Source organism: Setaria italica, chromosome V, assembly GCF_000263155.2.
Source record: "Setaria italica strain Yugu1 chromosome V, Setaria_italica_v2.0, whole genome shotgun sequence".
NCBI lineage: Eukaryota > Viridiplantae > Streptophyta > Magnoliopsida > Poales > Poaceae > Setaria > Setaria italica.
In genome coordinates, this window is record NC_028454.1 from 4,776,422 (window position 1) to 4,802,925 (window position 26,504).

A 26,504-nucleotide genomic window follows, 5' to 3' on the forward strand; every position below is an offset into this window, starting at 1 on the left:
TGACCTACAATTTGGGACGGGAGAGTTATTCTTTGAGAAATAAGACTCACTCTAACTATGCCTATCGATGGAACAGGGGAACTTCCCCCGGATTGAGTTGCTTGTTGTCATGGATTTCTGTCATTTGCTCTGCAGTAGCAACGAGCCAACGAGTGTTAGCTAAGTGATGATATCTTGCCCTAATATATTTTTTTAATAAAGGATATCTTGCCCTAATATATAACAGCTCCTACTGATGCTCTTGCTGCTGCAAATTCAGCAACATCATCAAAATTGGAGATTGAGATGTACGGGGAGGCAGGGAGCAGATATCGGCTTCCCTTGATTGGTTCAGTTCTAGGTGGATCTGTTGTTGGTTTGTTCATTGGATGCGTTTTGACATGTACAATTTTTTTGCACTTGTGATGACTGACGAGAGCTTGATCCAATTCTCTCTCTCTCTCACACACACACTTAAAACTGAGCCCTTGGTGCTTTTCTTTTGCCAAGCATCAAGCATGCCTTGGGATTTCCTACAGAGGAAATACGTGCACGCACTGCTGCAGCAGCACAAGCCTGTAAAAGTTGCAACCCAGACAACACACGAAGGTCGTAGCTGCTAATCGTGCGCCAGGAGTTCATGTTGGCCAGAGCCTTTCCACGACCGAGGTTGTTGATCATGTCGATTCTTGGAGTGCCAAGATGACGAGGTGGCCCTCTGCCTCCGCGCCTGCTGGTACATTTTTAGAAAACTTGTGGTACCAACTTCATATTTTTTGAAAATATTTGGTACCAACTTCATATTTTTAAATAGAGTATCAACAAATAGCCTACATTTTTAGAATTTTTTTTTACCAACTTCATATTTTTTGGATTTGAAATGAATTAGTTTATAATTTTTTATTAAATCAAAACTTTTTAAATTTCTAGAAAATGTAAAACCACCCTCGGAACCACTCAAAGGGCAAAATTTTCTTGGTTTTGACAGTTGGATGGGCCTTCTTATCAGGTTTTGTAGTTGTGGGTTGCAAATCAGACTTATGCTATACTTGGAGGTTGAAAATCGAACTTTTCCCTAAAATCAATCCATTTGCTAACTACTGTAGTGTTTTCCCTAAAATCAATCCATTTGCTAACTACTGTAGTGTTTTTTGGATGGAATTCTGGGATGGGTGAAGTCACTCTTTCACTGAAGCCTGGTGGCACCTGATTATGTTGGTAAATTTTACTTGTTTGATACCGCTGACTGATGTTGAGTAGTCGCAGTGTAATGAAACTTCTTGTTGTCCTCTTTCCTTGCGCATTTTATGTTACAAAATCAAACCCAGACCATAGCTATAAGTGAGAGCTTCCAACTTACTAATTTATGGCTTACCCCAGCCATGCCACATTGTTGCTTACTAGTTTCTATGCTCCAATATGCTTTTGTAGCCTTACAAAACATTGGTTAGCAAAGGAAACGATGCTGAAAAAGAAATCCGCCCGTGCCGCGACTCCCCGACGCCCCAGCCGCGCAAGCCCATGGCGCCGGCACCTGGTAAGCCCCTGTGTCCTCCAAGGCTCCGACGCGGCATGCTGGAGGCCCTCGACGGCGTCAGCCGCAAGCCCCGACGCCGCTTGGCCCCACGACGCTGTCTGCAGGCTGCAGCCACGACGGCGGCGTGGAAGGGAAACAGAGGGAGGGGAGGAGGAAGAGCAAGCTGCTGTGCTGGTGCAGGAGGACCATCCCCGGCTACGGCAATGGCGGCGGTGCGGTCGCCCATCCAAATTTTGGCCACATTTGGTTGGTGCGGTCTCACAGATGCCTACAACGATTTGCTCGATTTGCTCAGGCAGGAGCAAACGGCACTAACTCAAACGATATTACTATATACTCTGACTTAGAGACAGGTGTTACAAGTGCTTGTTTGAGCGGTTTACATCACTAAAGGTATTACAAACACAAACTTTGATCGAGCTCTTACGTTTTCCAACCACAAAACCATCACCAGCTTCAGAATCCTCACAAAATTGGAAGTTTGGAACAAGACGAAACAGAACATAACACTGAATTCAATCCACGCTTGGAACACGGGCGCCAAAAGAGTTGCTACAAGTATTTCATGAACCCAAACAGCTCATCATCTATCCTAGGGATAAACATCCTCGAGTAGAACACAGCACAAAGGTTTGGATACTTAAGACACAAGCTAGGACAATACGGCGTGCCACGACATGGGGTTTATCTCTTCTTCGACACACCGACAGTCTTTCCACGCCTTCCGGTGGTCTTGGTGTGCTGTCCACGGACACGCAGGCCCCAGTAGTGACGCAGCCCACGGTGGTTCCTGGATAACACAAGGGGTTTTTTTGTTACAAGACAGTCATCATATAATGAGAACTGCAACAGAACTTAGGTATATAAATCATAGGTGAGCATATTCCGTGCAAAAAATAGCTGGAGGTTTAGAACACAAATGAATAGGCTTTTCATCAGAATTACACGACTAGCTACAACCAAAGGAATTATCTCAGCAACTTTAAAGTAGAAAAAAATGCAGCTAGTATCTCTGACAATGCCGTGATGATGAATCTGTGTGAATGCAAAGCAACATACACAAAAGATGTTTCACGAGACACACCTGATCTTTTTCAGCCTCTCAAGGTCATCCCTGAGCTTCATGTCAAGGGCGTTGGAAACTACCTGGGAGAACCTACCATCCTTGTAGTCCTTCTTCCTGTTGAGGAACCAGTCAGGGACCTTGAACTGGCGGGGGTTGGCAACCACGGTCATGAGGCGCTCAAGCTCATCTGGGGACAGCTCACCAGCCCTGCACAAAAATATAATTGTCAGAGCTGAACTGGATTAAGAGTAACAACCTACTGACACAATCAGCTAACATCACACATGGATAAATTGATCGTACATCAAAACCTGAGCAAACTAGAAATGTTGCAAAATGCCAAGACTTATGCAATGGTTAATGTCATAGACAGAAGGTATTCTTCAAGAAAAACATTTTCCAATCACTTGACTACATTTTCTCAAATAGCATTCAGAGAATCTAACTAACAATAGCTGCTGAGCTGATGACTGCTACTACTAGTGAACAATCAGTAGATAAATATATCTACTGCTGCCAAGCTTGCCCAGGGGAAAACCAAATCGATCCATTAGAAGCCACAGTTTCTTAGATTAACTGCACTGATCACCTCAGAGAACAAAACAAAAGAAAGAAAACTGATACTATTTACAATTTGTCAATTTATCTTTCAAATTCAAAATTTAAGTGCATTTTTTGCCAAACTAGACCTGAAAACAAAACAAACCGAAATTCTGGATAACAAAACACATTGAACAGTTTCCTGGTCATGTTTCTCCATTGAATAGAAGTGAATGTGAACAAACATTGTTCACAACTAACTGAAGATTATAGAGCTACAGTGTGAAGAACTTTCAGTACCTCCAATGAAAGCACTGCTGCCACATGTATACGACACTATAAAGTTAGCAATGGTTTTAATCGACTTGTTAAGTTGGAAAGAAACTTTAGTTTCACAATGACCTACTCTTCAAAGTACAGCAGTTAAGTTGGCAAATTAGTTGTGCTAAACTAACAAGTAGTAACTTTGGTGAAGGGAATTATCATCTAGCACCAAATTATCAACCTATGAATATATTCATCTGCCCAACAGCAGACATTCAATCACTCACACAGCAGCAATTATTCCTCATAAATAGTATCAAACAGGATCTTATTGTCAAAAGCTACCATATAAAAAAGAGACTAGTCTCTAGACCCAAATTCTAACCCAAATGACTTGTTACTCAAACCTACACAATTTAAACTTGGTATAATCACCAACGGACCCACAGCACACCTTACCGCCATGATCCAAAGACTTCCGCTACATGAACCAACGACAAAAGCCATTTACAACTCACCGCTTGTTCATGTCAATGTCGGCCTTCTTGCAGACGATGTTGGAGAAGCGGCGGCCGACACCCTTGATGGAGGTGAGCGCGAACATGATCTTCTGCTTGCCATCCACGTTGGTGTTGAGCAGACGCAGGATGTGCTGGAAGTCCTCCCCCGCGATCAGCGACTGCAAAACCAACCCCGACCGCGCGTCAGACTAAACCACCGACCCTGTGACGGCTCAACGCGGCCGCGAAGGAGATAGTAGCTTACCATGGCGGCAGCGGCTGGCGGAGCTCGGGCACGCGCCGGAATTCGAGGAAGCGGCGGCGGCGAGGGGGTGCGGCGGCGCGGGGTAGGGTTTCTCCTCTCGGGGGCGGCGGCGTCGTAGCGGGGAGAGCTTTATAGTTGGGAGTGGGAGCGCGTGGAAGTAACCCTAGGGGCCGCGGATCGACGGCTAGGATGGATGCGGAGTGGAATCGAGGGGAGTGGGTCCAGTGGGCTTAACGGACTCTTTCGTTTCAGGTTGGGCCGGAACGGGGACGTTAACAACATTGAGCCCATTGAACAGGATTTTTCCTCCTTTTTCCTTTTTCACCCCGGGATCTCCTGCGCCTGCTGCGCGCGTCACCGATCGACTCACCGCCGTAGCCCTAACAAATTGAGGAAGCGTCGAGTTCCTCCTGCTCTCTAGCGGTTGGCGGCGAAGCCCCGAAGTGGCGGCGGCGCTGGGCCGGGGGCGGCCTTGCGCACGAGTTTCTCACCTACACCTCGGCAAGGAAGGAGAGCGGCAGGGTCTTCTCGTCGACCTTCAGTCAGGTACGAGGTCATCGGCAAGAAGATGGGTGGCGGCGGATCCGCGAGTGCGCGCGGCTCCGTTGTGCTCGGACCGGGCCGCACCTGTCCGCGGTCCGACAACGCCTGGATGGCCGGATAGCCGTACCAGCGCCCGTGGCTCCGACCCTCCGATTTGGATCAAACCGAAGGTACGTGCATGTCCATCAGCCTAGCGTATACGCCCTTTGCCGTAGTTTTGCTTACAATCCCTAACGCTAGTAGATTACGATCGAATTGATATGTGGTAATGTGTGGATGCTTTGATGAATGATGAATTAGTGATTTAATATTGCATGTCCATTGATCCTTGCAAGAGGCACTAATATTATAAATTATTTGCGGATGGATATTATTTGAGTGTAGTTTTGAGATGCTCTTGTAATATTTCTTTGGATAAATTTTAAATTTCAATGTGTTGTTTCGTATATACTATATTATTACCTTGATGTTTATATTAGGAGCTTAACGAGTTTTACGGGGTAACATAGGGTTTCATGAGCATTAAATCATGTGCCATAACAGTAGTTTTGCTGACCAACCTAATTATAAGGAGAGAGGAGATGAGAGTTTCATCCCATGAAACTCAGCTGGGAGAGAGGAGATGAGAGTTTCATCCCATGAAACTCAGCTGGCATAGTTACCAAGTCCCATAAAATCCAATGAAACTTAAATTGAGGATGATGTTATAGTTTCATCGTATGACACGTTTGATCATAACTCAATGTAAAAATTAAATGTTGTAGGCTGTGCAATGAAAATTTGCACAAAGAGTGATAGTTTTATTTTATTAAAAAGATGACATGACAGTTTTGATAAAACTATACACTGACTTTCACATCGGAACCGGCGATCGCACTGGACACTCACACCCATATGCACGGGGCTCACGTAGCTTGGGATGACCGATGGCGCGAACGGGGAATCGTGGACGCGGGACAGAAAATATCTGCGATTGGCAACGGATCGCAGCGCCGTAAATTTGGCTCGTGAGGCCGGCGTTTTTGGGCGTTTGGAAAAAATAGGACGCGGGTTTGGGCACCTGTTGGTGCAGAGGTTATCACGTTAGTTCCCAAAACGAGAATTTTGGATATATTGGACACTCTTGAAGATGCGACGATACTGACGGCTATATCTTTGCCCGAAAAAATAAGAACGTATCAAAAAGTTTAAACTGAAAATTAGTTTAGTTTTCACTTCGATTCATGTAGATTACGATAAAATTGGTTTATCCAAAATTCCAAATAAGCCACAAGCTCTCTATGTGAACTAGTGCTTTTTTTGATAAAGGAAACCGGCCTCAACATTCCCGAATGAGTGTCTACAGCCGATCTGAACTACTTTTTCCGCTCCAAATGGTGGGTGATTTTAATTTTTTTTATTCATAGTGTATGTCTTAGAAAAATCAAAACGAACTACAATTTGGAACGGTTGTCCTCATCTCTTGCGAATTGCTCGTGATTGGATTGTAGTAGTCGACTGGTGTGCCTGATCGAGTGCGTCGCTGCTTGGAGATCGAGAGGAGCTCTTAGCACGAGCAAGAAAATGTATCAGGAAAATTTATTCTCTTTTTTTTCTTTCGTTTCCTTTTTTTCCAGATTCTGTCCGTCTGGCTGAATTTCAATCGTGCTGAGCTTACTGTAGCTTCGCTCTCGCGCCAGCGAGGGCCTACAGGCTACGTACAGGCCACCAAGACCAGGCCAGGAGCTTCCCGATCTTCTTCAGGGCGCTTGATGCTTGTCACTGTGCAGTGGATGAAGACGTAACCGCGCATAGCATGCGTGGAACGCTTGTCGATTTAAGAAAACCATTATATTCTATAGTGAATCTCTATCGCATTCTCTCACCCAAATATATCTCGTACTCCACAGTCCACACCAACCAGACGCTTTGTACAGTCATTCTCATCTCCCTCGATTTGGTAAGGAAACGATGCATATATGACTTCTTTAACGCGTATTTGAATTGTTGGGCTAAAATTTAGTCTTTGTCACATCGAATATTCGGATGCTAATTAGGAGAATTAAACATGAGCTAATGATAAAACTAATTGTAGAAGCTTTGGGCTAATTCACGAGACGAATCTATTAAGCCTAATTAATCTATCATTAGCAAATAGTTACTGTAGCACCACATTGTCAAATCATGAATTAATTAGGCTTAATAGATTCGTCTCGCGAATTAGCCTCCATCTATGCAATTAGTTTTATAATTAGCCTATATTTATACTCCTAATTAATATCAACCATCTGATATGACTGAGGAAAAAAATTTAACCTCTAGGAAGCAAACACCCCCAAACACCCCTTAGATCCGGTGAGAGTGAATGCTCAGCCACACCAACCGGTTCCATACTTTAGGGCGACGCGCGCAGGGCGCTCGCAGCTACGCACTATTAGGGTCTACTGACCTGCAGGAAAAAGGAGAATAGTGTTCCATGCTTATATTAAACTCTTTCAGTACTGAGCCACAAAAATTAATGGATGGCTTTGGCATCTTCAGGATCGGACATTTGGATGAGAGGTGTGAGTTCTTTTTGTTGCAAATTATGCAATCGAGGTCTGCTCTGCACTCCTCGTTAGAATGGCCACTGCATTTGCATCTCCAGCGTATCCACACCTGTGTTTTTTGTTGCTGTTGAGTACCATGTGCAGCTCCTTGCTGGCTTGATTCAGCTCCACTGCCCCCCGACATTAAACCTGGTGATGAAAGTGAATTCTCAACCACACCAACCGGTGCTGTGCTTATAATAAGTGGCGACGCGCGCGCCCTGCTCGCAGCCACGCACTACTACTGTCTACTGACCTGCAGGAACCAGGAAGAAGAAGAAGAATGGCTAGCGTTAATGGCGGCGGCGATTTGCAGCTCCGAGTAGTCAGCCGGCGCCTGGTGAAGGCCTCCGACTCCTCCATCAAGCCGCACGTCCTCTCCCTCTCCAACCTCGACCTCCTCAATCAATCCATACAGGCTTCCACGTTCTGCATCTACCCCAAGCCGTCCACCGGCGCCGGCGGCGGCTTCGACGCCGTCGTCGCGGCCTTCGAGTCCGGCCTGTCGTCCTTCCTGAACCACTTCTTCCCGTTCGCCGGCCGCATCGCGACAGACCCGGGCTCCGGACTCCCAGAGCTGCGCTGCGGCAACCAGGGCGCCGAGCTCGTGGTGGGGGAGGCCGGCGTGGCGCTGGCGACCCTGGACTACGGCGCCGTGGGTGCCGCCGTGCGGAGGTTCCAGCTGCCATACGCCGAGGACGTGCCGCTGTCAGTGCAGGTGGTGTCGTTCGCCTGCGGCGGCTTCACCGTCGCGTGGTGCACCCACCACGTGCTCTTGGACGGCAAGTCCCTGAGCTTCCTCGTCAACGCCTGGTCCGAGCTCGCGCGCTCGGGGGAAACGCTCGCCGCGGGATCCCGGCCGAACCACGACCGCTCCGTGTTCCGTCCTCGCGAGCCGCCGAGTTACTCCGCCACGCTGGACGAGGCGTTCACGCCGCTGGACACGAAGCACCAGATCAACGTCCTGACAGCCAACCAGAGCTTCGTCGAGCGCCTGTACTACATCGACGCCTCTGACATCGAGCGGCTGCGGCGCGCGGCGAGCCGCAACGATGGCTACCAGCGCGCGACGCGCGTGCAGGCGGTCTCGGCCTACCTCTGGAAGGCCCTCGCGGGCGTCGTGGCCGGCACGGCCGAGGCGCGCTGCCGCATGGGGTGGAGGGTGGACGGGCGCAGGAGGATCGCGGACCCGGAGCGCCGCGCCGCGATGCGCAACTACGTCGGCAACTTCATCACCTACGCCGTCGGGGAGGCGAGCGTGGCGGAGGTCCTGCGGATGCCGCTGCCGGACGTGGCGGCGATGGTGCGGGAGGCGATCGCGGCGCCGGCGCCGTACGAGGAGCGGCTCCAGGAGCTGGTGGACTGGGTGGAGGAGCACAAGACCCGGGCGTACGTGGAGACGGCGATCCTGGGCGTGGGGAGCCCGATCCTGAGCGTCACGACGCTGTCCTCGTTCCGGACCGACACGGACTTCGGCTTCGGCCACGCCGCGATGGCGGTGCCGACGGCCACGGCGGCCGCGAGGCTGTGCTCGGGGTACGTCCAGGTGTTCTCGCGGCCCGGGGATGAGGGGACGTGGTTCGTCAACGCGCTGGTGTGGCCGGAGCTCGCTGCGGCGCTGGAGGCCGACGAGCCGCGCGTCCTCAGGCCTGTGACGGCGGAGTACCTTGGTTTGTCGCTAGCTTCTCATCAAGTCCAGCGATGCCGGCTCTGAATCTCTGATAGATACACGAACTTGTCATGTGATGTTTAAGTCTTGTTTGAGAATCTATGGGTGTGTTTTGGTTGCATGCACCACATGATGCATACATGGATGATCCTGGATGGGGTGGTTCAACCAATTTGCTTGTACCATATGGTTCACTCTAATTAGTAGAATAATGTATTAAGTGGGATGATCTCATCCTGGATGAGTTGGTCCAATTCACCCAACCAAACAAAAGGATCATTATTATTTTGAATCATTTCATACATGAATCAAATGATACAACCAACCAAACACACCCTATATATGGTCCATAGGTACGGTGTGCGTTAGTTCACAAGTGTACCCGATCTGAGAGAGAGAGGACGTACATGCACGCTGCAAAACAGCAGTGCGTCTTCGACTCTTCACTGGTTCGGACACGTAAAGAGTAACCCCTTGTTTACTTCACCCCCAACTCCCAACTTTGGCACTATGCAAAAAGAAGATTCCCCATCACATCAAACTTGCGGTACATGCATGGAGTACTAAATGTAGATGAAATTAAAAACTAATTGCACAGTTTTGTTGTACTTTGCGAGACGAATCTTTTGAGCCTAATTAGTCAATGTTTGGACAATAATTCACAAATACAAACGAAACGCTACAGTGTGCTACAGTGCCAGCACAGTAATTTGGCACCTCCCAATTTGGTCAACTAAACAAGGCCTAAGCACACTGGTGATAGCTACTCTAATCCATTTACATTGCTCCTCCCATCGTCCATCGACAGACTCGGCGGCGCCGCCGTGCGACTGAGCATCAAGTTGCAGCAACGGCATTAGTGATGCATCACGAGCATCCACTATCTGAAGTCTGAACAAGGTAAACAATCATGGGCATCACCACGTTGCGGCTAATCGGTGTGACCCTAGTTGCATAGCGTTATCATCTCAAGTTTCAGCTAAACATCCACAACCTCCAAAGCTAGAGCAGATGAAAACTACAACGACATGATGATCCAAACTGCAGAGAAACCTTTCGAATTCCTAAGCCACATCTGCCATCGGCGCCGAGAACACCCGAAGGATCGGTCGGGTTCATTTCAGGCCAGCCGAAAGCCTCCACCACCGGCACCGGGCAGGGGCGCGGTTTACCTCGGGTTGCACCCTAGGGCCCGGTTCACATCGTAGAAGTCTATTTTTCTCCGATTTTTCATCGGTTTTACATGATGTACGAAAGTTTGAGGGCAGAACTTTGCTTACTTTATTAATAGATAAAGATTGTTCGGAGAATGTGGACTTATTTGTTCCTTTTGCTCAGTTTCTACCTTTTGTCCTACGCAAGTAACTGTTCATGATTTCAACTTTTTTTCATGATATATTATTATATATTGTTCGTTATGTTTTTTCATTTGTTCGATTGTATGCCATATATTAAAAAATGTTCGCTAAAAATATCATCCAGCTAAGCGTGGGATGTCATTTCAAAGATTTTATTGTAAAAAATATAATGGTATGATCAGAATTTAATTTTAATGGCCCTTTTAAGATTCATGGTTTTATTTGGCATTTGGGTTCGAATTTGATACACATGGGATGACTTGAGCGTTTTTGTCTTTTAAGAATGGATAAAGGTCTTTTTATTACTTCTTTTTTATCACTTTCCTTTCTTTTTTCAATTTTCTTCCATTCTTTTTTCCCTTTCTTATTACCTGTCCGTCCCTTTTTTTCTTATTTTCTTTAGCGGCGTGTGCTTTATCGCCTTCGGCTCTTCTGCTCCTACCGTGGTCTATTTTCTTTTTTCCCCCTTTTTGCCGGTGCCTCATCTTCTTTGTACGCAGGCTCACGTTGCTCCACGTCCGCTCGTCGACCTCGTGTCCTTGTGATCGTCCGCTGAGGAAATAGCGCGGCCGATCGCCTTAGAACCTCGCGGCCGCTCGTGGCTCGCGTCGCCTGGGAAGCAGACTCCGCCCAGCTCCGTCTCGCGCCAATGCGCCTCCGCTCCGCTCGCTGTCCAGCGCACCTCCGCTCGTTGGTCCGCCTTGCAAGGCTCCGCCCGTCCGCCGGGAAGGATCAGGTGCGCCACTGTCGTGAGAGTGTGAGAGGGCGCCGAGGCAAAATCGTTGATATTTTCGCAAAAGATAGGGGCGCATGCGTCTTTTAGGCTTTGGGGTGGAGGTGGAGGAATAAGGGATTTTTTATTGGCAATTCCTATTTAACACGAGAAAAATGACATGTTTCTTATTTGATCCCAAAGTTTCTTCCTTCATTATTTGGTACTGACTTCAACGTTCATCCCTAAAATGACACCACAGCTAGTTCCGTTAGCCACCAACGTTAGACACCTCTTGGAGACATATCAATTTTTTATGGGTGGACAAAAATACCCCTAGCTAGTCAGACTAAATCGATTCGTTTTCTTCCCCAATCGCCTGTGTCACCCTTAGACCCTAGACAGAGTTCCGGCGGCAGCATATGGAAGGCAAAGATGGAGTTCCGACGGACGGGGCCCCCGACGGCCAAGTGGCTGCAGCGGCTGTAGCGTCCGTAGGCCTCGATGGCCGGGCGGATGCGGCGGCCACTGGCCCCGTCGCGTGTGCTGAGCCGGCGGCCGCAACCTTGTAACATCTCTAGTTTAAGTTAAGCTTTGCAAGGGTAATTCAAGTGTTAAGCACCCAAATCACACTTAAACTCTAAAGTTTTGCCACTTGCACTTTCAAATGCCATTCAACTTCATAAAAATACCACAAAGGGCAAAAGAAAGCAAATTAGGGCCAACCAAGAAGTTAAATAGGAAAACTAGCAAATTAGTTTGGAAAGGTAGAAAACACACCCAAAGTTCGAATCCAAACTTTTGAAAACCTTTCAAATTCACCGAGAGTTGGAAAATGCCTCCAAAGCACTAAAAAGTGTAAGAGTGGAAAACCAAATTTCATATAACAACTCAATTTTTGGCCAATATAAAAATTGTAGAAAAATGGGAAAAATGTGATTCTTGTTTTGCTAGGTTGCTGGTGATGTCTAGTTTCTTTTAAAAATACTCATATGCATGTTGCTGATCTGTACTAAGCACTAGATTTTATTTTGTGTATAAGCTAATAAATGCACTAAAAATCATAGAAAAATGATAAAAATGTGAAATAACTTTTGTTAGTTCACTTGTGATATACATGTTCAAGATCTGAAACTTGTGCTACTGATCTAGGTGATGTTCATGTGGTTTTAGATTTAAAATGCTTGAATGCTAGTTGAATCTTGTTATTTACACTATAAATGGAAGCAAATAGATAAAAGTGCAATATTACTTTTGTTGAGTTCCTGGTACAGATGTTTCTCTAGGAAAAATACTAGTTGCTGATGGATACATGTTTTGTCTAGCTTAAATAAGTGCATGATGTTTAATACACTTAAACTAGGATAAATAGTTAACATGCTCAATAAATCTTGAAAAATTTACAGTAGCCTCTTTTAGGACTTGGTAACCTCCTGTAGAAATTTCAGATCCAGATGGTCTCTAGAACTTGAGATAAAAATAGATCTATGAAATCTGCCATAGGGTACTGTTTTAATGTTAATAATTTTTGTAGAAGTCAAAAGAGTCCCAAAACTTTTTATAGTAGATCACTTGTGTGATTATGAAGATTTAGTAAAAATTTCAGCACCATATCTTATTAGATGCTACCAGGAACTTTTATTCAAGTTTAATAGCTGATTAAATGCATATAACAATTGCTAGTTAGAAAGGGTAAAGTAGTGAATGTTTAGTAATGTTGTTTAAAAGTTACAAACAAGATAACTTTCTAAATGAATTATGAACAATACCAAAATGACTACCACCTTTCTTTTGTGAATTCTAAGTTATTAAACCCTTATATGTGTACATAATCACCATCCAAATAAAAGCCATGTTTTATTTCAAACCAAACTTGTTGTATGAAGAAAAGAAATGTTTGTACGTCCGTATAAGTGAATGTGTTCGAAGTGCACCATGAGCTTTTACACTGTTTACGAAATGCAACCTACATCATGAACGCTTATAAATAAAATCTTATGCATATGCATCTTGTGTAGAAGCTAACCTCACAGATGGAACGTACGAGCTCAGCCTGGAACGCGAAGAAGGATATCCTCTTGCTGAGATGGATGTAATCAAGACAAACCAAGGCCCGAACCAAGTTTGGAAGAGCCCAAGGCTAACTTAGAGCAAGAAGGCAAGCCCCGGAGCATAACCTGGTTTCTAAATTTTTTCCACAACTTATGCTAGTTATGTTTGTGCATTAAGTTTATAGGAGTTGCTTGAAACCTTAGTTGCATGATTCTAGGTACCTATGTGCTGAATACTAGTATGATAGGTTGAGTAGCTGCAATGCTAAATAGGGACTTTGGTAAAAGTCGAGTGATTTCCTGTCACTTGCGAGTTATAGGAGTTGTCTGTTTACTTATGCTGGAACCATAAGGATGACAAGCGGGGTTGGACTATATGTTCGGAATTGGCGGATTGCCACATCTGTCTAGTGGAAAAATGTGTTAAGGTCGAACCGTGACGGTGATTGTGGTCAAGTGTTTGAAAGTACTAAACTCATACCTAGTATGGGATGGGGAAGTCTAATATCTGATTGAACTGGCGTGGACCTTTCTCCTGCTGTCTCTGGAACTGAGTTCCCATGAGGTCTCATGTGGGTACAAGTGCAGCCTCGGTACGGCGTCGTTCCGAGACCGTTGGGGCATTGTATGCCAAGGAAAGTGGGATCTGGATAAATGCCGCGAATTGATGGGAACCGCTAGATATATGCGAAACCATCGTGGCAGTAGCATATGTCGTGGGAGGTCCACCTTGCGAGGTTAAGAAACTCGATTCGAATCATCTACCTCTCACAGTTTGAGACTGCTTGATCACTATGCTACACTGAGTAAGAAGTGGAACAAAGGATGATGAATAATACTGATGCTTGGATTAATTGCTTGTTCACCATGCTTGCATAGAATAGGTGCTTACCTAGAATGGTTAATCAACTAGAACTTGATGCTAAAACTTGAAAGTAAGGACCTACTGTAGATGCTTTTTTGGCAGACCAAACCCCTCAACCAAAAATCCTTACATGTCTAGGAATCGGTGGAGTAGTTACCACCTGACGGGTAAGCCTTGTTGAGTATTAGTATACTCAGCCTTACTTGTGGCTATCTTTTTCAGGTGTTGTTGTTGACTTAGTTGCCAGTATGACTTGACCGTCCCAACTCCCTCCGGGTTAGACTGTTGAGTGGGACTCGTCCTCGATCGGTGAGGATCGTGGTAACTGATGTCATGGCAGGCTTCACCATGGCATTGCTGTATCGACGCTAGACTTCCGCTTTATTTTCCGTTGCTTGATCTCTGAAAACTTTACTTATATGCATTTCGAACTCTTGTGATGTAATAATTGAAGTTGGGACCTGTATTAATCTACTTGGATTGGATTGTTGTAATCTCTGGACTCGTCTTCATGTGAGTATGCTTTGTTTCGATCCGAGACAAGTGGTTTATCGGGTGAAATCTGATAGACTACCAGGCTAACTTGATTAAAGTGTCGGTTCACATATGAGCCGAAGTTAAGTACACTTTAACCAGGTTAATTTGGATTGTTCTGCCACAAGCCGCGACGGACGGCCTGAATCAGCAGCCGCGGGCCCCGTCGGGTTGGCTGAGTTGGCGCCTGCTGCGTGCTCCACAACATCTGTGAACGTGCCGGCGATGCTGTCGACCCCGACAATGCCTTCCAGATCTTCGACGACGACATGGTCGCCGACAACCCTGTGCGCTGGCAGCCCGCCGTCACCACGCGCGACCAGATCGCCCACAACCTCCTCCACAGCAACAGTGCCACCGGCCCCGGCTTCCTCTTGAAATTAAGAAGAGGAAATGCAAGTAGCTTCATTTCTCGTCCGGAATGGTGAAGAAGACGCCGCAAGGCTGAACAAGCACAGCTTTTTTTTTTCCATCTTAAGAGTTTAGCTGTTTCGGTCTTGGTAAATTCGTCGGATGGAGGACAGAGGGCAATTCTTTCCCATTTCTTTTGTGTGGTGTCGGTCTATATTGCACATGATGCATCTGTGACCATGTTTCTAGCTGTAATAGAGCACTGCTGTGACCATAGAACATGTGTTTCCAGCTGTTTCAAATTGGCTCATGATGTATCCGTGACCATGTTTGTGACCATGTTTCTAGCAGTTACAATTAACTTTGTGTATGTGTTATTATCATGTTGTTGTATTTTGATAAACTTTATTGTAAATGATGCAGAAAAAATGATGCAGATTTACTCATCACTATGCTAAACTATGGAGCAAAAATTAAAGAAATAGTGCTATCAGTTAAAATTTTGTTATACAACTACATGAGGGGCAAAAGTGTCTTTTCAACTAGCACGTAACGCTGTTAGCTAACGAAAGTGATTGTGGCGTCATTTTAGGGATGAAAGTTGAAATCAATGTCAACTAAGGAAGGAAGAAATTTTGAAGGCAAAGTGTCAAATAGAGAATCGAAGACCGTTTCAACTCTGCTGTTTGGTACAGCTCGGGCAAAAGCCGGTGAAGAAACTGAGGTAAAAGTCCTACCAAGGACCCTTGACTGCCCACAGCGTAGGAGGATCAGTCAAATAAAAAATCACGTGCAACAATCCCCCTCCTGTTTTTTTTTAATCTCAGTGTCACAACCTTGCAATGGCTTGCCTCGATGCTCGAAGAAGAGAGAGAAGATTTGACCATAGGTTTTGGCCTAAGCTACGGATGGTGTTACATTAGGGTCTCTCCAATACGTGGTCCTGTATTTTTCAACCAGATCCTATACATTGCGAGGACGACTTTATATAGAATCAGGTTCCATACATGAAACCAAATCCTATGGAGTAAAGGAGAGCAATGCACTATTGATGTACTGCTCTCAACACAAACAACTCGCATGGATCCCGCATATGGATCCAAGCCCAATTCTATACATTGAAGCTATTTTAACAGATAACAACACATCAACTGTAGATCCTATCTAAAAACCGGGGTCGATTTCATACTTTGGAGACGCTAAGTATCTCCCTATACTGGCTAGGAGATTGAGAAAACCCATTTTGAAAGCAGTGATCCCGTCTCTATTCCCCTTTCTTTCACTGCCATGCGGGCCCCACTATCAGTGACAGAATATTTTTCCTTCTCCTCCCTTCTCTCTGGCATCTCGCGGCAGACAGGGTTGTACCATCGGGCACGGCGGGGCGCCGGTGCGGCAGGACGGGTGGCGGCACCGAAGATGACCTTCGGCGGCCGGCGTGGAAGAATGGCGGTGCGGGAGGACGGGGCCGCCGCCGGAGATGAGCTTCGGCGGTCGGCGGGCCAGTAGCACGCGGCTTGTGGGCGGCGGCGATGCGAGCAGGCCCGCCGGCGCGGAGGGCGGCGGGTTAGGCGGCGTCGGGTAGCAGGACGGGGCGTGCGCTGCAGCAGGGCGGCGGGTCAGGCGCGGCACGGTGTGGTAGCGCTGCACGCGCCGATGCGATGGCAGGCGGCAAGCTGGAGGAGGCGCGATGCGGCAGAGAAGGAGGGCGGCGCGGTGCGGCAGGCCGTATGAGGAGCGGGTGGCACAGCAGAGGAGGACCGAGCAGCGCAGCGCAACAGGCCGGAGGAGGAGCGGCAGCGCAAGGTCGTCGGGCACGCAGGAGATCCTGCGGCTAGGAGCGCTCACTGTATGCAGATCGTGCGGGGGAGAGAGATGGAAAGTAAGGGGAGAAGGAGAGGGGAGACTGGAGAGGGTGGATTCCCCTTTCTAAATAAAGAGGAGAGGGGTAGTTTTTCTCAATTGAGGAAAAAATATAGGAAAAACTGGATTGTTTTCTCACTGTTGGATTGGTTTTCTCAATCAGCTAAAGTTGCTCTTGCATCCATAGATACCCGTCGGCTATGGATGGTAATGGGCACAAATTACCCGCGTGCTCGCGGGTAAAAGCCCGGTAGGGCGAGAATGCAGGTTCTATTTTGTGCCCACGGACACGAGTGCGGGTTTGAGTTTGTACCTGCGGGCAAAAAATTAGCAGGCATAAAAATATCTTACCCATGCCCGCGAACCCGCTACATAATGCCTGACATGTGGATCCTATACAATTATATATGAGATTTCTAGGGTTCCTCCTATCTCCCAGCGACCCAACCGCACGTCCGCACCCGCAGTCCCGCACACCATGTGGCAGGCGCCCAGACGTCCGCACCGCCCATCCTCGCTCCCCTCCCCACCAGCCACCGCTCGAGTCCCTGCCGCCGCCTCCCCGCTGCTGCCCGAGTCCCAATAGGTGACGGGCGCAGGCACAACTTTTTGCCCGTGACGGACGGTGGGCACGGGCACAGGATTTGCCTCACGGGCACGTGCCTGTAAACCCTCCGCCCGCAGGTAATGTGCCCGTTGCCACCGTCGGTGGGGCTTAAAATTGATAAAATTAACACAAGCACCTCCTAATTGATGTGCAAGTTGGTACCCATTAAAAGAAGAATTGGTAACCGCGTCCGTGAGAGTGAAAAGAACATCACAAACAGCTGGCACGCACTAACAGAGCATGTGGTGGGGATTGAACTCCAATGGTGAGCGGCAACACTAGTTCCGGCGACTTCGTTTCAGGAGGGTATGGCCAATGTTCTTGGTGACGTTTGATCCATTTTTTAGTCTCCGTTTGTTTCGTGCTACTGATCAGATCCAATAGACTCACTAAGAACTTCTGTTTTTTCAAGCAGCCACGTAAAAGATCACACAGCCAGCTGCTACCATGGCTGAGGGTGTTGTGGCAGTGCAGATTGGCAAGCTTGGTGCTGCATTGTTGAAAGAGGCAGCAACCTTGGGCGCATCTCTGATCTGGAAGGAAGCATCTGCCCTCAAGGATCTATTTGGTGAGATCCGTGATGTCAAGGAAGAGCTGGAGAGCATGCACGCCTACCTGCAAGGGGCAGAGAGATTCAAGAACACTGACGAGACCACCGGGATCTTTGTCAAGAAGATTCGTGGCCTAGCCTTTGAGATCGAGGATGTCGTTGACGAGTTCACCTACAAGCTTGAGGACAAGCATGGAGGATTTGCTACCAAGGTAAAGAAGAGAATCAGTAATGTCAGCACGTGGCGCCGTCTTTCATGCAAGCTGCGAGCTATTAAGGCCAGCCTGGAAGGTGCTGATAAGAGGAAGGTTCGGTACGACATGAGGGAAATTCGGAGAGATGGGCGTAGTGACGGGCAGTCTAGATCTGCATATCAGTCTTTGCACCTCGCAAGGGAGGAGGAGCCTGTGGGGATTAAAAAGAACAAGGATTTGCTGTTGCAGTGGCTCACAAGTGATTTTGGAAAACAGAGGATGATTTCTGCAGTTTGGGGGATGGGAGGTGTGGGCAAGACCACTCTGGTTGCTCATGTGTACAACAGCGTGAAGTTGAGCTTTGATACTTCTGCATGGATAACGGTGTCAAACAGCTTCCATGTTGAGACTTTGTTGAAGGACATCGCTAGAGGATTCGGCCTTGGCGTCGCCAACTGCGAAAGGTTCTGCCTAGTTGAGAGCATCCATAACTACCTGCAAGGTAAAAGGTATATCATAGTTCTGGATGATGTTTGGGGCGTGGATGTCTGGTTTAACATAAGGGATGCCTTTCCTACTAATTCTGTCAGTCGATTCATTATAACATCAAGAATTCTTGAAGTAGCATTGTTAGCAACTGCAAATTGTTTAGTTCAGTTGGTACCTCTTGAAGAACATTTTTCATGGGAGCTATTTTGCAAAGAAGCATTTTGGCAAAATGATGATAAAATGTGCCCACCAGAGCTTATTCATTTGGCTCAAAAGTTTGTCTGGAGGTGTAATGGCTTGCCCATTGCTATTGCATGCATAGGTCGCCTACTTTCTTCCAAACAACGCACTTATGCTGAATGGGAAAAGATATACAAGGATTTAGAGTTACGGCTTACTGATAATGTCATCCTCGATGTCAACACAATTCTAAAAGTCAGCTTAGAGGATTTACCATTTGATCTGAAAAATTGTTTTATGCATTGTGCGATATTTCCGGAGGACTATTTAATAAAAAGGAAGACAGTGATCAGGCACTGGATGACTGCTGGATTCATCCAGGAAAAAGAGAACAAAACGATGGAGGAAGTGGCAGAGGAATACCTTCATGAACTTATTAACCGAAGCCTATTACAAGTAGTGGAGAGGAATGTAAGTGGACGGGTGAGAAGATGTCGGCTGCATGATATTATACGTGTTCTTCTGCTCACCAAAGCAAATGAGGAGTGTTTCTGTAAGGCATACAATGGATCTGGGACATTTTCTGCAGAGGGCACACGGTGCTTATCAATCCAGAGTGCAAATATTGAACCACTGCATCGATCTGTTGTAGCAAATCTCCGTGGACTCTACGTCTTTGAGAGAAACATCAATATTGATTTACTGAAGACTGTCCTTACAACTTCAAATTTGCTGTCATCATTGGATCTGCAGGATGCTCGTATCAAGTCTCTGCCCAATGAAGTTTTTGGTTTGTTTAACCTGCGTTTTCTGGGCCTTCGAAATACTGGTATTGAATACCTACCAGAAGCAATAGGAAGATTGCAGAACTTGATAGTGTTGGATTGTTTCAATGCCAAGCTATCAACTTTACCAAAGGGCATAGCTAAACTTAAAAGGATGAGGTACTTGTATGCTTGTACACTTCCTAGCAGTGATGAAATTGCACCAGCTGAAGGAATAAATGTGCCTAAAGGCATAAGACACCTGACAGGATTGCAAGCTCTCCAGTGTGTTAAAGCTAGCTTAGAGACCTTGAGCAACGTCGGAGCTTTGACAGACTTAAGGACATTTTCGGTCTCTGAAGTAAGAAGTGAACACTGTGATTACCTGTGCAATGCAGTAAGTAACTTGAGTTGCCTTGTTCATCTAGAAATTATGGCTCAAAATGAGGAGGAGCTGCAGCTGCAAGGACTCCATTTACCTCAAACCCTTTCTTGGCTTGGTTTTGAGGGACGTTTAGAAGCAGCATCCATGCTTCAGGTTATGTCATCGTTATTACATCTTCAGAACCTAACTCGGCTGCAGTTGGTCTTATCCAGACTGGATGAAGAATCATTTTCCCGCCTGTTAGTATTGCAAAGATTATGCTCTCTTCAGCTCACTAATGCTTTTGAAGGGAAGAAGCTACACTTCCGAGCAATGTCATTTCCCAAGCTCCGATATCTAAATATATTTGGTGCCCCTCATGTCGCCCAAGTCCAAATAGAGGAAAGTGCATTGTCTAGTCTTGTTGAGCTAAGGCTCGAGAATTTTCCTGAATTATTAATCCTCCCTGATGGAATCGAGCACCTTACAGCCCTTCACAGATTATATATAGAAGATGCTTGCACAGAGGTTACAGAGAAGCTTAGTTCACAAGGAGGACCAAGACCAATCGAATGCAGCGAAGATCTTGAGAAGATTAACCATATTCCAATGGTCGTCGTCCGAATGAGGCAGAAGAACGTATGGGAAAGGATCCCATGACTTGTTAGTAACATTCTTGTATAAGCAAACAGGAATGCCGCAGTGCCCTTTTCCTGAAGCAATTCTCATGTTTTTACATCAAAAAGGAGCTGTAGATTTTTTGAAGTTTTTATATATGTAGACTGATATCCAGACTAGTTGTGCACTATCACTCTTAGTAATAATTTATGTGCTTTTGCCCTAAAAAAAGGAATGGCTACTTCTTGTGCTGATTTGGGTTGGTCGGTACATGTGAAAGAGATACTATGTTACAATGTTTCAGTCTGAAACTTTTGGAGTTGGTTCTTTTCATTTCAGCGTAGTTACCTCTCCACATTGGCGCTGGAGCTTGTTCTTCAACAGCTGTAAGCATCGGCCGTTGGCCAGCTGTGCCATCCCGTGAATAAGCGAGTGCAATATCTCACTATGTTAAAAATGTCAATGTAAACAGTTAAAAAAACTGCATATAGGATGGGACGCGAGGAGCTGCTCCCTCCGTATCGATATATTTATCGCTAAGGAGCTATTCAACAACGACAAATATTTCGATACGGAGATATTCAACAACGACAAATATTTCGATACGGAGATAGTACAACGTTTGTGCGGAACTGCGCTCGCCATCCTGCTTATATGTTCTCACCGAGAAGTTGAAGAGGAGCAAGCCCCTGAAGTAGATCAAAGTGGAACCAATGGGAACGGGCGCCTCCCAGCTTCTTTGCGCGCCATGCCGATGCCGACACATTCATCAAGCTCAAGTCTGGCTCATAACTCCGACTTCCACTGACGACAGCAACACGATGGATCATGGATGCCGTCGTGTACGGGAACTGGCCGGTGACATATGCTGGATGATGCACTGGAGCATGGTAGTAACCAAGACGGCCACATGACGAGGCCAGATCACGCCCGTGGCAAAAAGCTAACGTTCATTGCATAGGAGTTATCGGAGATGAAGTGCAAGCACAAGGACTTGGACTGTGACCCGCCTTTGATGTCTCTTAACCCAAAGCACGGTTGGTCAGAGCATCGGCCACAGCACGAGAAAGCCAATCATGAATACTAGGTGCTAAACTTTAGCAGTATCATATCAGATGTTCAGATACTAATTAGGAGGACTAAACATGAGCTAATTATAAAACTAATTGCAGAACCCCTGTGCTAATTTATGAGACGAATCTATTAAGCCTAATTAATCCATCATTAGCAAATGGTTACTGTAGCACCACATTGTCAATCATGGACTAATTAGGCTTAATAGATTCGTCTCGCAAATTAGACTCCATCTGTGCAATTAGTTTTATAATTAGTCTATGTTTAATACTCCTAATTAGCATCCAAATATCCGATGTGACAGGTGCTAAACTTTAGCACGGGATATCGAAACACCCCTTGAATCTAATAATGTACTGTACTCCATATAGGCACCATGCTTGGGGTTGGGGTTTTGTGATTGATGATGGAACGAGAACGGAGGAAAGGGGAAGCAGGGAGGCGGCGAAAGAGCTGGGCCAGGAGAGCTCTCGTTTTCGCGCCTCGACAAATGACAGCGCCAGAGCGAGCACGGCCACGGGGCCAGCATTCCTGCAGATGCTGCATTTGCGATTCAGATACAGATCACGGTGCTGGAACAGAACAACAGATCCGTGACTCGCGGGCATTTTTAGCAGAATTCTTCTTAGTGACAAGATCCTTTGCATCAGTTTATTCTGGCAAATAGGCTTAATCTCGTGCCTGTTCGTTCAAAAAAAAAGTTTATTCTGGCAAGGACCCTCCTGACATCAGCAGCGTTGATGGGGACCTCATGATCGTTCGTCGATGCATAGCACAGAACCATTCTGCAGAGTGTGGCCGCAGCTAGCTCTCCATTAAGTCATCTAAACCAAATCCAGGAAAGATACACGCACATACAAAAAGGAAAAACTTAGTACCTGTATGCATACCAAAACTTAACATTACAGATTTGTACCAGGAAGTTAAGATTCAGCCTGCCAAGAATCAAGGATACTCTGCAGACCAGATCTGTAAGTTGGGTGAAGCAGCTTAACACCAAGTTCTTTCTTAAGCCGAGCATTAGAGACCCTTTTCTCAGCAGGCAACTCTTGGAAACCTGATTCTGTAGAACCAACATCAGGAGATTCAGCTATCAGATCAGGGTATCTCATCTCTATCAAGCTCCTGGCAAATGCAAATACTTCAGCTCTAGGGGCAGGGTCATCATCCACCACGTTGAATATTTTCCTGGAACAGAAAAACTGAAAATGAGAAGTGAACCATCTCCTAACAAGGTACCTCAACTTCCATTAGGTCACTACAAAAGAATCAGACGTGACTAAAAAACCAAAATACTACATTACTTGGTAGTTGGAATTGATTCAGTTGAAGATTATATTTCATAATGGTCAAAAAATGCAATAGTGCAAATATTGAATCCAGAGGGATTAAAATTTTATGGTAGCATTCATAAATTGCATCGCACAAAAATGGGAAACTCCCACGGTCCCACCCTATTAGTTACCCCAAGAAACTTCATGATGCTACGGGATATTGCCACGCAAGATGTCTTCTAACTAAAACAGAGATACAGCCTAAGTAAAAATCTTTTGGCCGTGCATTCCCACATGCAATGTGACACAGAAATTAAAATCCAGTCTGAAATAATCTTAAAGATATCACAAATAACTGAAGAGGCAACAAAAGCATCAGAAAAGGATACCTTGCACATCTCATGCTCATGCTGGCCAAGACAGCCTGGTAGATGTCAGCCACATGGATTCGTGCAGTGTACTGCTTAGATTCTCTCAATTTCTGTCTTTGTGATAAAGATTTGCTCTTAGCTAAGGTGTCCAAAGCACTGCAATAAACAACAAATGGCCAATGAAATAGGTAAAGAAGAAGAATTATCAAACTAAGACTTTCGAAAAAAAATTATCAGAGGGATTAAAGAGAGTTTCCCACAAGTGTCATTATTCCATTGTTTGTGTTGGAGTATAAGTGAATTGCCCCACCTTTCCTCATAAGCTTAAGCTTTTGATTAAATAAAATAATTGCAGCCCACTCCAATTTCCACGTATGCGGCTTGAGGGAGCCGGCACGTGAGGGGGAGTGTTGGAGTATAAGTGAATTGCCCACCTTTCCTCATCAGCTTAAGCTTTTGGGTTGGACTGGTTGGTGCATGCAACTCAATAGTTTGGCCATCTTTGTTTTTCACTAAGTACAAACTTGGCATGATAAATATGTTGGAGTTCTTATAATCTTTACACACCGCTACTTATCAGCATGCCAGCAACTAAATATTCCATTTCTGGAATCAAACTGAATTATTAGAAAATAAAATGCTGAAACGGAATAAAGGTTAGGGAGGTCAAAACCTTCTTCCAGGTCCATATATTCCGCCTAAACGAAATATAAAAGCTGACAGATTTAGATCATCTACAAGATTGAGCCATCCTTTTTCTGCTTTATATCTTAACTTGGCAGACTCGCTCTTCGGATTTACCATGTGACTGCAAGCACAGCAGTTTCTTCAGATATCTATTAAATATGTATTTTGTGAACAAGAAGAGAGCCAATAAGTCCCTTACTCCTCATCAACCAATGCACCACCACAATCACCATATACACCTGAAAGTAAGAAAGTGTTACAAATTAGCTCTACTATGGAAAGTCTCTTAGAGGATGCATTGCACATAGTATGATAAGTTCTTCCCGCTAACTCATCCTGCAAAATTCAACTTCAGTGCTTGACAAGTGCAAATAATATGATAAGTTCTTCTCCCTAACTTCATTGCATATGGTATTGTGGCTACTGCAATAGCTGCACCTTGCAAATCATGTAAGGTTCTTCGGATGCAGTGATTCAGTACACAATACTATTACCAATTTGTGTATAGAAAATGGTTAACATCACATATTTAGTAGGGTAATTCCCCTCACACATTATAGCAATTCTCTTGACTAACCATAATTAAACTTGACAACTTTGACAGTAGGTGAGCAACTTCAGCCCAAAGTAGCATATAATTTACAAACAGTGAACAGTTTAAATGAAAATTCCATGTAATTAATGAAGAATGGGCATTAAAAATTTGAGAGCTTACTTGTTGTTGAAAGGTAGCATAACCATTCAAGATTACCATGGCTGAGTATTCTCCTAAGATCTTCATTTAAATTAAGTAGCTGTTGAGGTATGAAAAGCAAATAATCATAAAGTCAAATTCAGTTAACATTCAAGCCTGATGAAAATGACACAAGCAATGATTGACTTACAACTTACAGGATCACCGATTCCGGGGATGGGTGGGATGGAGATGAGCAAGTGAGTTGCTTGTTGCAAACTGTGGACATTTTCCAGGCTGAAACTGACATAAGAGTAATCACTAAAAATTCAACAATACACAGAGGGATTAATGTACAGAAGCACATTATCATCACACCCGTTAACATAAGCAAGGGATGCTAGACATCAATGCAGCATAGTGAAGTTTACAAGATGAAGACCGATACAAAATTGATCTAATGGTAATGACAAATAAAATTACTTCTACTAACTAGCCAATCTGCTGTGTTTCAAGAATGAAAAGTGCATCTATCCTGTAAAGAATTGCCTAGTGCAAGCTCTGTGTTTCAAGAATGAGAAGTGCATATATCTTGTACAAAGCCAAACCAACCGACTAGTTAAGCTTAAGTAAACACCCTTGTTAACACTAGCTGCTGCATGCTTTCACAAGAAATTGTTATAGTACCTGTCTCTATGTTATTTGCAAGTAAAATATGTCAGTGGGTTTCCTACCAAAGGAAACATTCAGTGGGCTATAGGAGGGGCTTTCCTAGACGTGAATTGAGCAGGAGCAGCTCATAATTTGATTCATTATTTACTAATACTTCTGGCCGATGAACCATCAATGTTTAAGCATAAACGAAGAAGTCTATAAACAAGTACGAGAATGAAAAGGGGGGCAAGAGCAGCAGCAATAATACATACTTGCTCTCAATGGCATCGAAGACAGAAGCATTCATGCCCAGCATCTCGAGCTCCCTCTTCTTGGCTGGACTTGTGCACGTCCCGGAGACCTGCCTGCAAATTCATCCACTCCCAAAATCAGGATTCAGGAATCACGCTGAGGCGGGGAATTGGAAAATAGGAAGGGGCAGGTGCGTCGACGCCAGCAGTGAAGCAACGGAAGGGAGGAAGAAGGGGCGCGGGGTAACCAACCAGCCCTGCGCGAGGAGGCGCTCCGAAACGTAGCGGCCGACGAAGCCCGCTCCGAACACGAACATGTGCCGAGGCTGAGGCGCCGCCGGCTTCGGGGTGATTCCTGGAATCATCGGGGTTCGGGACCCTAGCCCGGAAGATTCCTGCGGGGACAATTAACTGGATCACAAATTGACAGTTCACAGTCGCAAGATTGAGCGACTCAGTTCACTTACAAGAACTTCGGCGTGGGTGGTCCTGTGCTCGACGTAGGCCGCAGCAGGCAGGGGCAGCCTGCCTCCCCACGCTCCCCCGCCTTTTTGAGAGCCCCTGGCCGCTGCAGCCTCCCGGCTCCCAGCACTCGGCCCCGTCGCCCGCCGGACCAGCGCGCCGGGAAGAGGCGCACACGACGAGAATCTGACACAGCTAGCGAGAAACAGAGAGACCGGATTCCGGAACGAGTCACTTTTATGTGTCCGTTATTCTTTCTATTCGGCCTGCTAATCCTACGAGTGGGCCTTAGGGTCCCGAACCCCCGATGAATGAGCTGTTACCTGTTAGGACAATTTGGCCCATTTACAGTACAAAGTACACACTGGATTGTTAGAGGGAAAAAATGTATTATTCTACCGGGGATTTCAGGACCTCCTCTCGTATAATCCTTACAAATGCACCTGTAGATTTGCCATCCCTGTATAAATGAAGCTATATTTTTGCTATTTTTGATAACGTGGCACGCCAACTCATCATGCCAACGATGGATCTCGGATGTGGAATCACCGACTTACCCCGCCTCTCTGCTCTTGCTCGCCTCGGTGAGCAGGCAGGCAGAGACCAGCACCACCGACGACCTGATCCG

General features: G+C 45.9%; 4 protein-coding genes across 6 annotated transcripts; 2 read left to right on the plus strand and 2 right to left on the minus strand.

Annotated features, from left to right (window-relative positions):
* Nucleotides 1-1,910: 1,910 nt before the first annotated feature.
* LOC101780696 (40S ribosomal protein S18) lies at nucleotides 1,911-4,310 on the minus strand. The gene is made up of 4 exons (XM_004967725.4): nucleotides 4,152-4,310; nucleotides 3,905-4,065; nucleotides 2,601-2,789; nucleotides 1,911-2,306 (listed from the first exon to the last, which is right to left on the minus strand). Exons 1-4 carry the CDS (start codon nucleotides 4,152-4,154, stop codon nucleotides 2,201-2,203), a joined length of 459 nt encoding a protein of 152 aa, XP_004967782.1. The 5' UTR covers nucleotides 4,155-4,310; the 3' UTR covers nucleotides 1,911-2,200.
* Nucleotides 4,311-7,502: 3,192 nt separating this feature from the next.
* Nucleotides 7,503-9,108, plus strand: LOC101781098 (omega-hydroxypalmitate O-feruloyl transferase). The gene has a single exon (XM_004967726.2). It carries the CDS (start codon nucleotides 7,545-7,547, stop codon nucleotides 8,973-8,975), a length of 1,431 nt encoding a protein of 476 aa, XP_004967783.1. The 5' UTR covers nucleotides 7,503-7,544; the 3' UTR covers nucleotides 8,976-9,108.
* An 8,367-nt stretch (nucleotides 9,109-17,475) lies between these two features.
* On the plus strand, nucleotides 17,476-20,726 carry LOC101781497 (disease resistance protein RPM1). 2 transcript variants are annotated; one of them, XM_004967727.2, is made up of 2 exons: nucleotides 17,476-17,577; nucleotides 17,687-20,726. In XM_004967727.2, exon 2 carries the CDS (start codon nucleotides 17,719-17,721, stop codon nucleotides 20,470-20,472), a length of 2,754 nt encoding a protein of 917 aa, XP_004967784.1. In that variant the 5' UTR covers nucleotides 17,476-17,577; nucleotides 17,687-17,718; the 3' UTR covers nucleotides 20,473-20,726. The 2 variants fall into 2 exon arrangements, with proteins under 2 accessions (XP_004967784.1, XP_022682127.1); XM_022826392.1 differs by having other exon boundaries at nucleotides 17,567-17,595.
* Nucleotides 20,727-22,287: 1,561 nt separating this feature from the next.
* On the minus strand, nucleotides 22,288-26,017 carry LOC101781898. Of its 2 annotated transcripts, none has more exons than XM_012845822.3 (9): nucleotides 25,882-26,017; nucleotides 25,667-25,809; nucleotides 25,436-25,528; nucleotides 24,728-24,806; nucleotides 24,552-24,630; nucleotides 24,036-24,075; nucleotides 23,823-23,957; nucleotides 23,168-23,305; nucleotides 22,288-22,692 (listed from the first exon to the last, which is right to left on the minus strand). In XM_012845822.3, exons 2-9 carry the CDS (start codon nucleotides 25,777-25,779, stop codon nucleotides 22,428-22,430), a joined length of 942 nt encoding a protein of 313 aa, XP_012701276.1. In that variant the 5' UTR covers nucleotides 25,780-25,809; nucleotides 25,882-26,017; the 3' UTR covers nucleotides 22,288-22,427. The 2 variants fall into 2 exon arrangements, with proteins under 2 accessions (XP_012701276.1, XP_004967785.1); XM_004967728.4 differs by having other exon boundaries at nucleotides 24,728-24,812.
* Nucleotides 26,018-26,504: the final 487 nt, after the last annotated feature.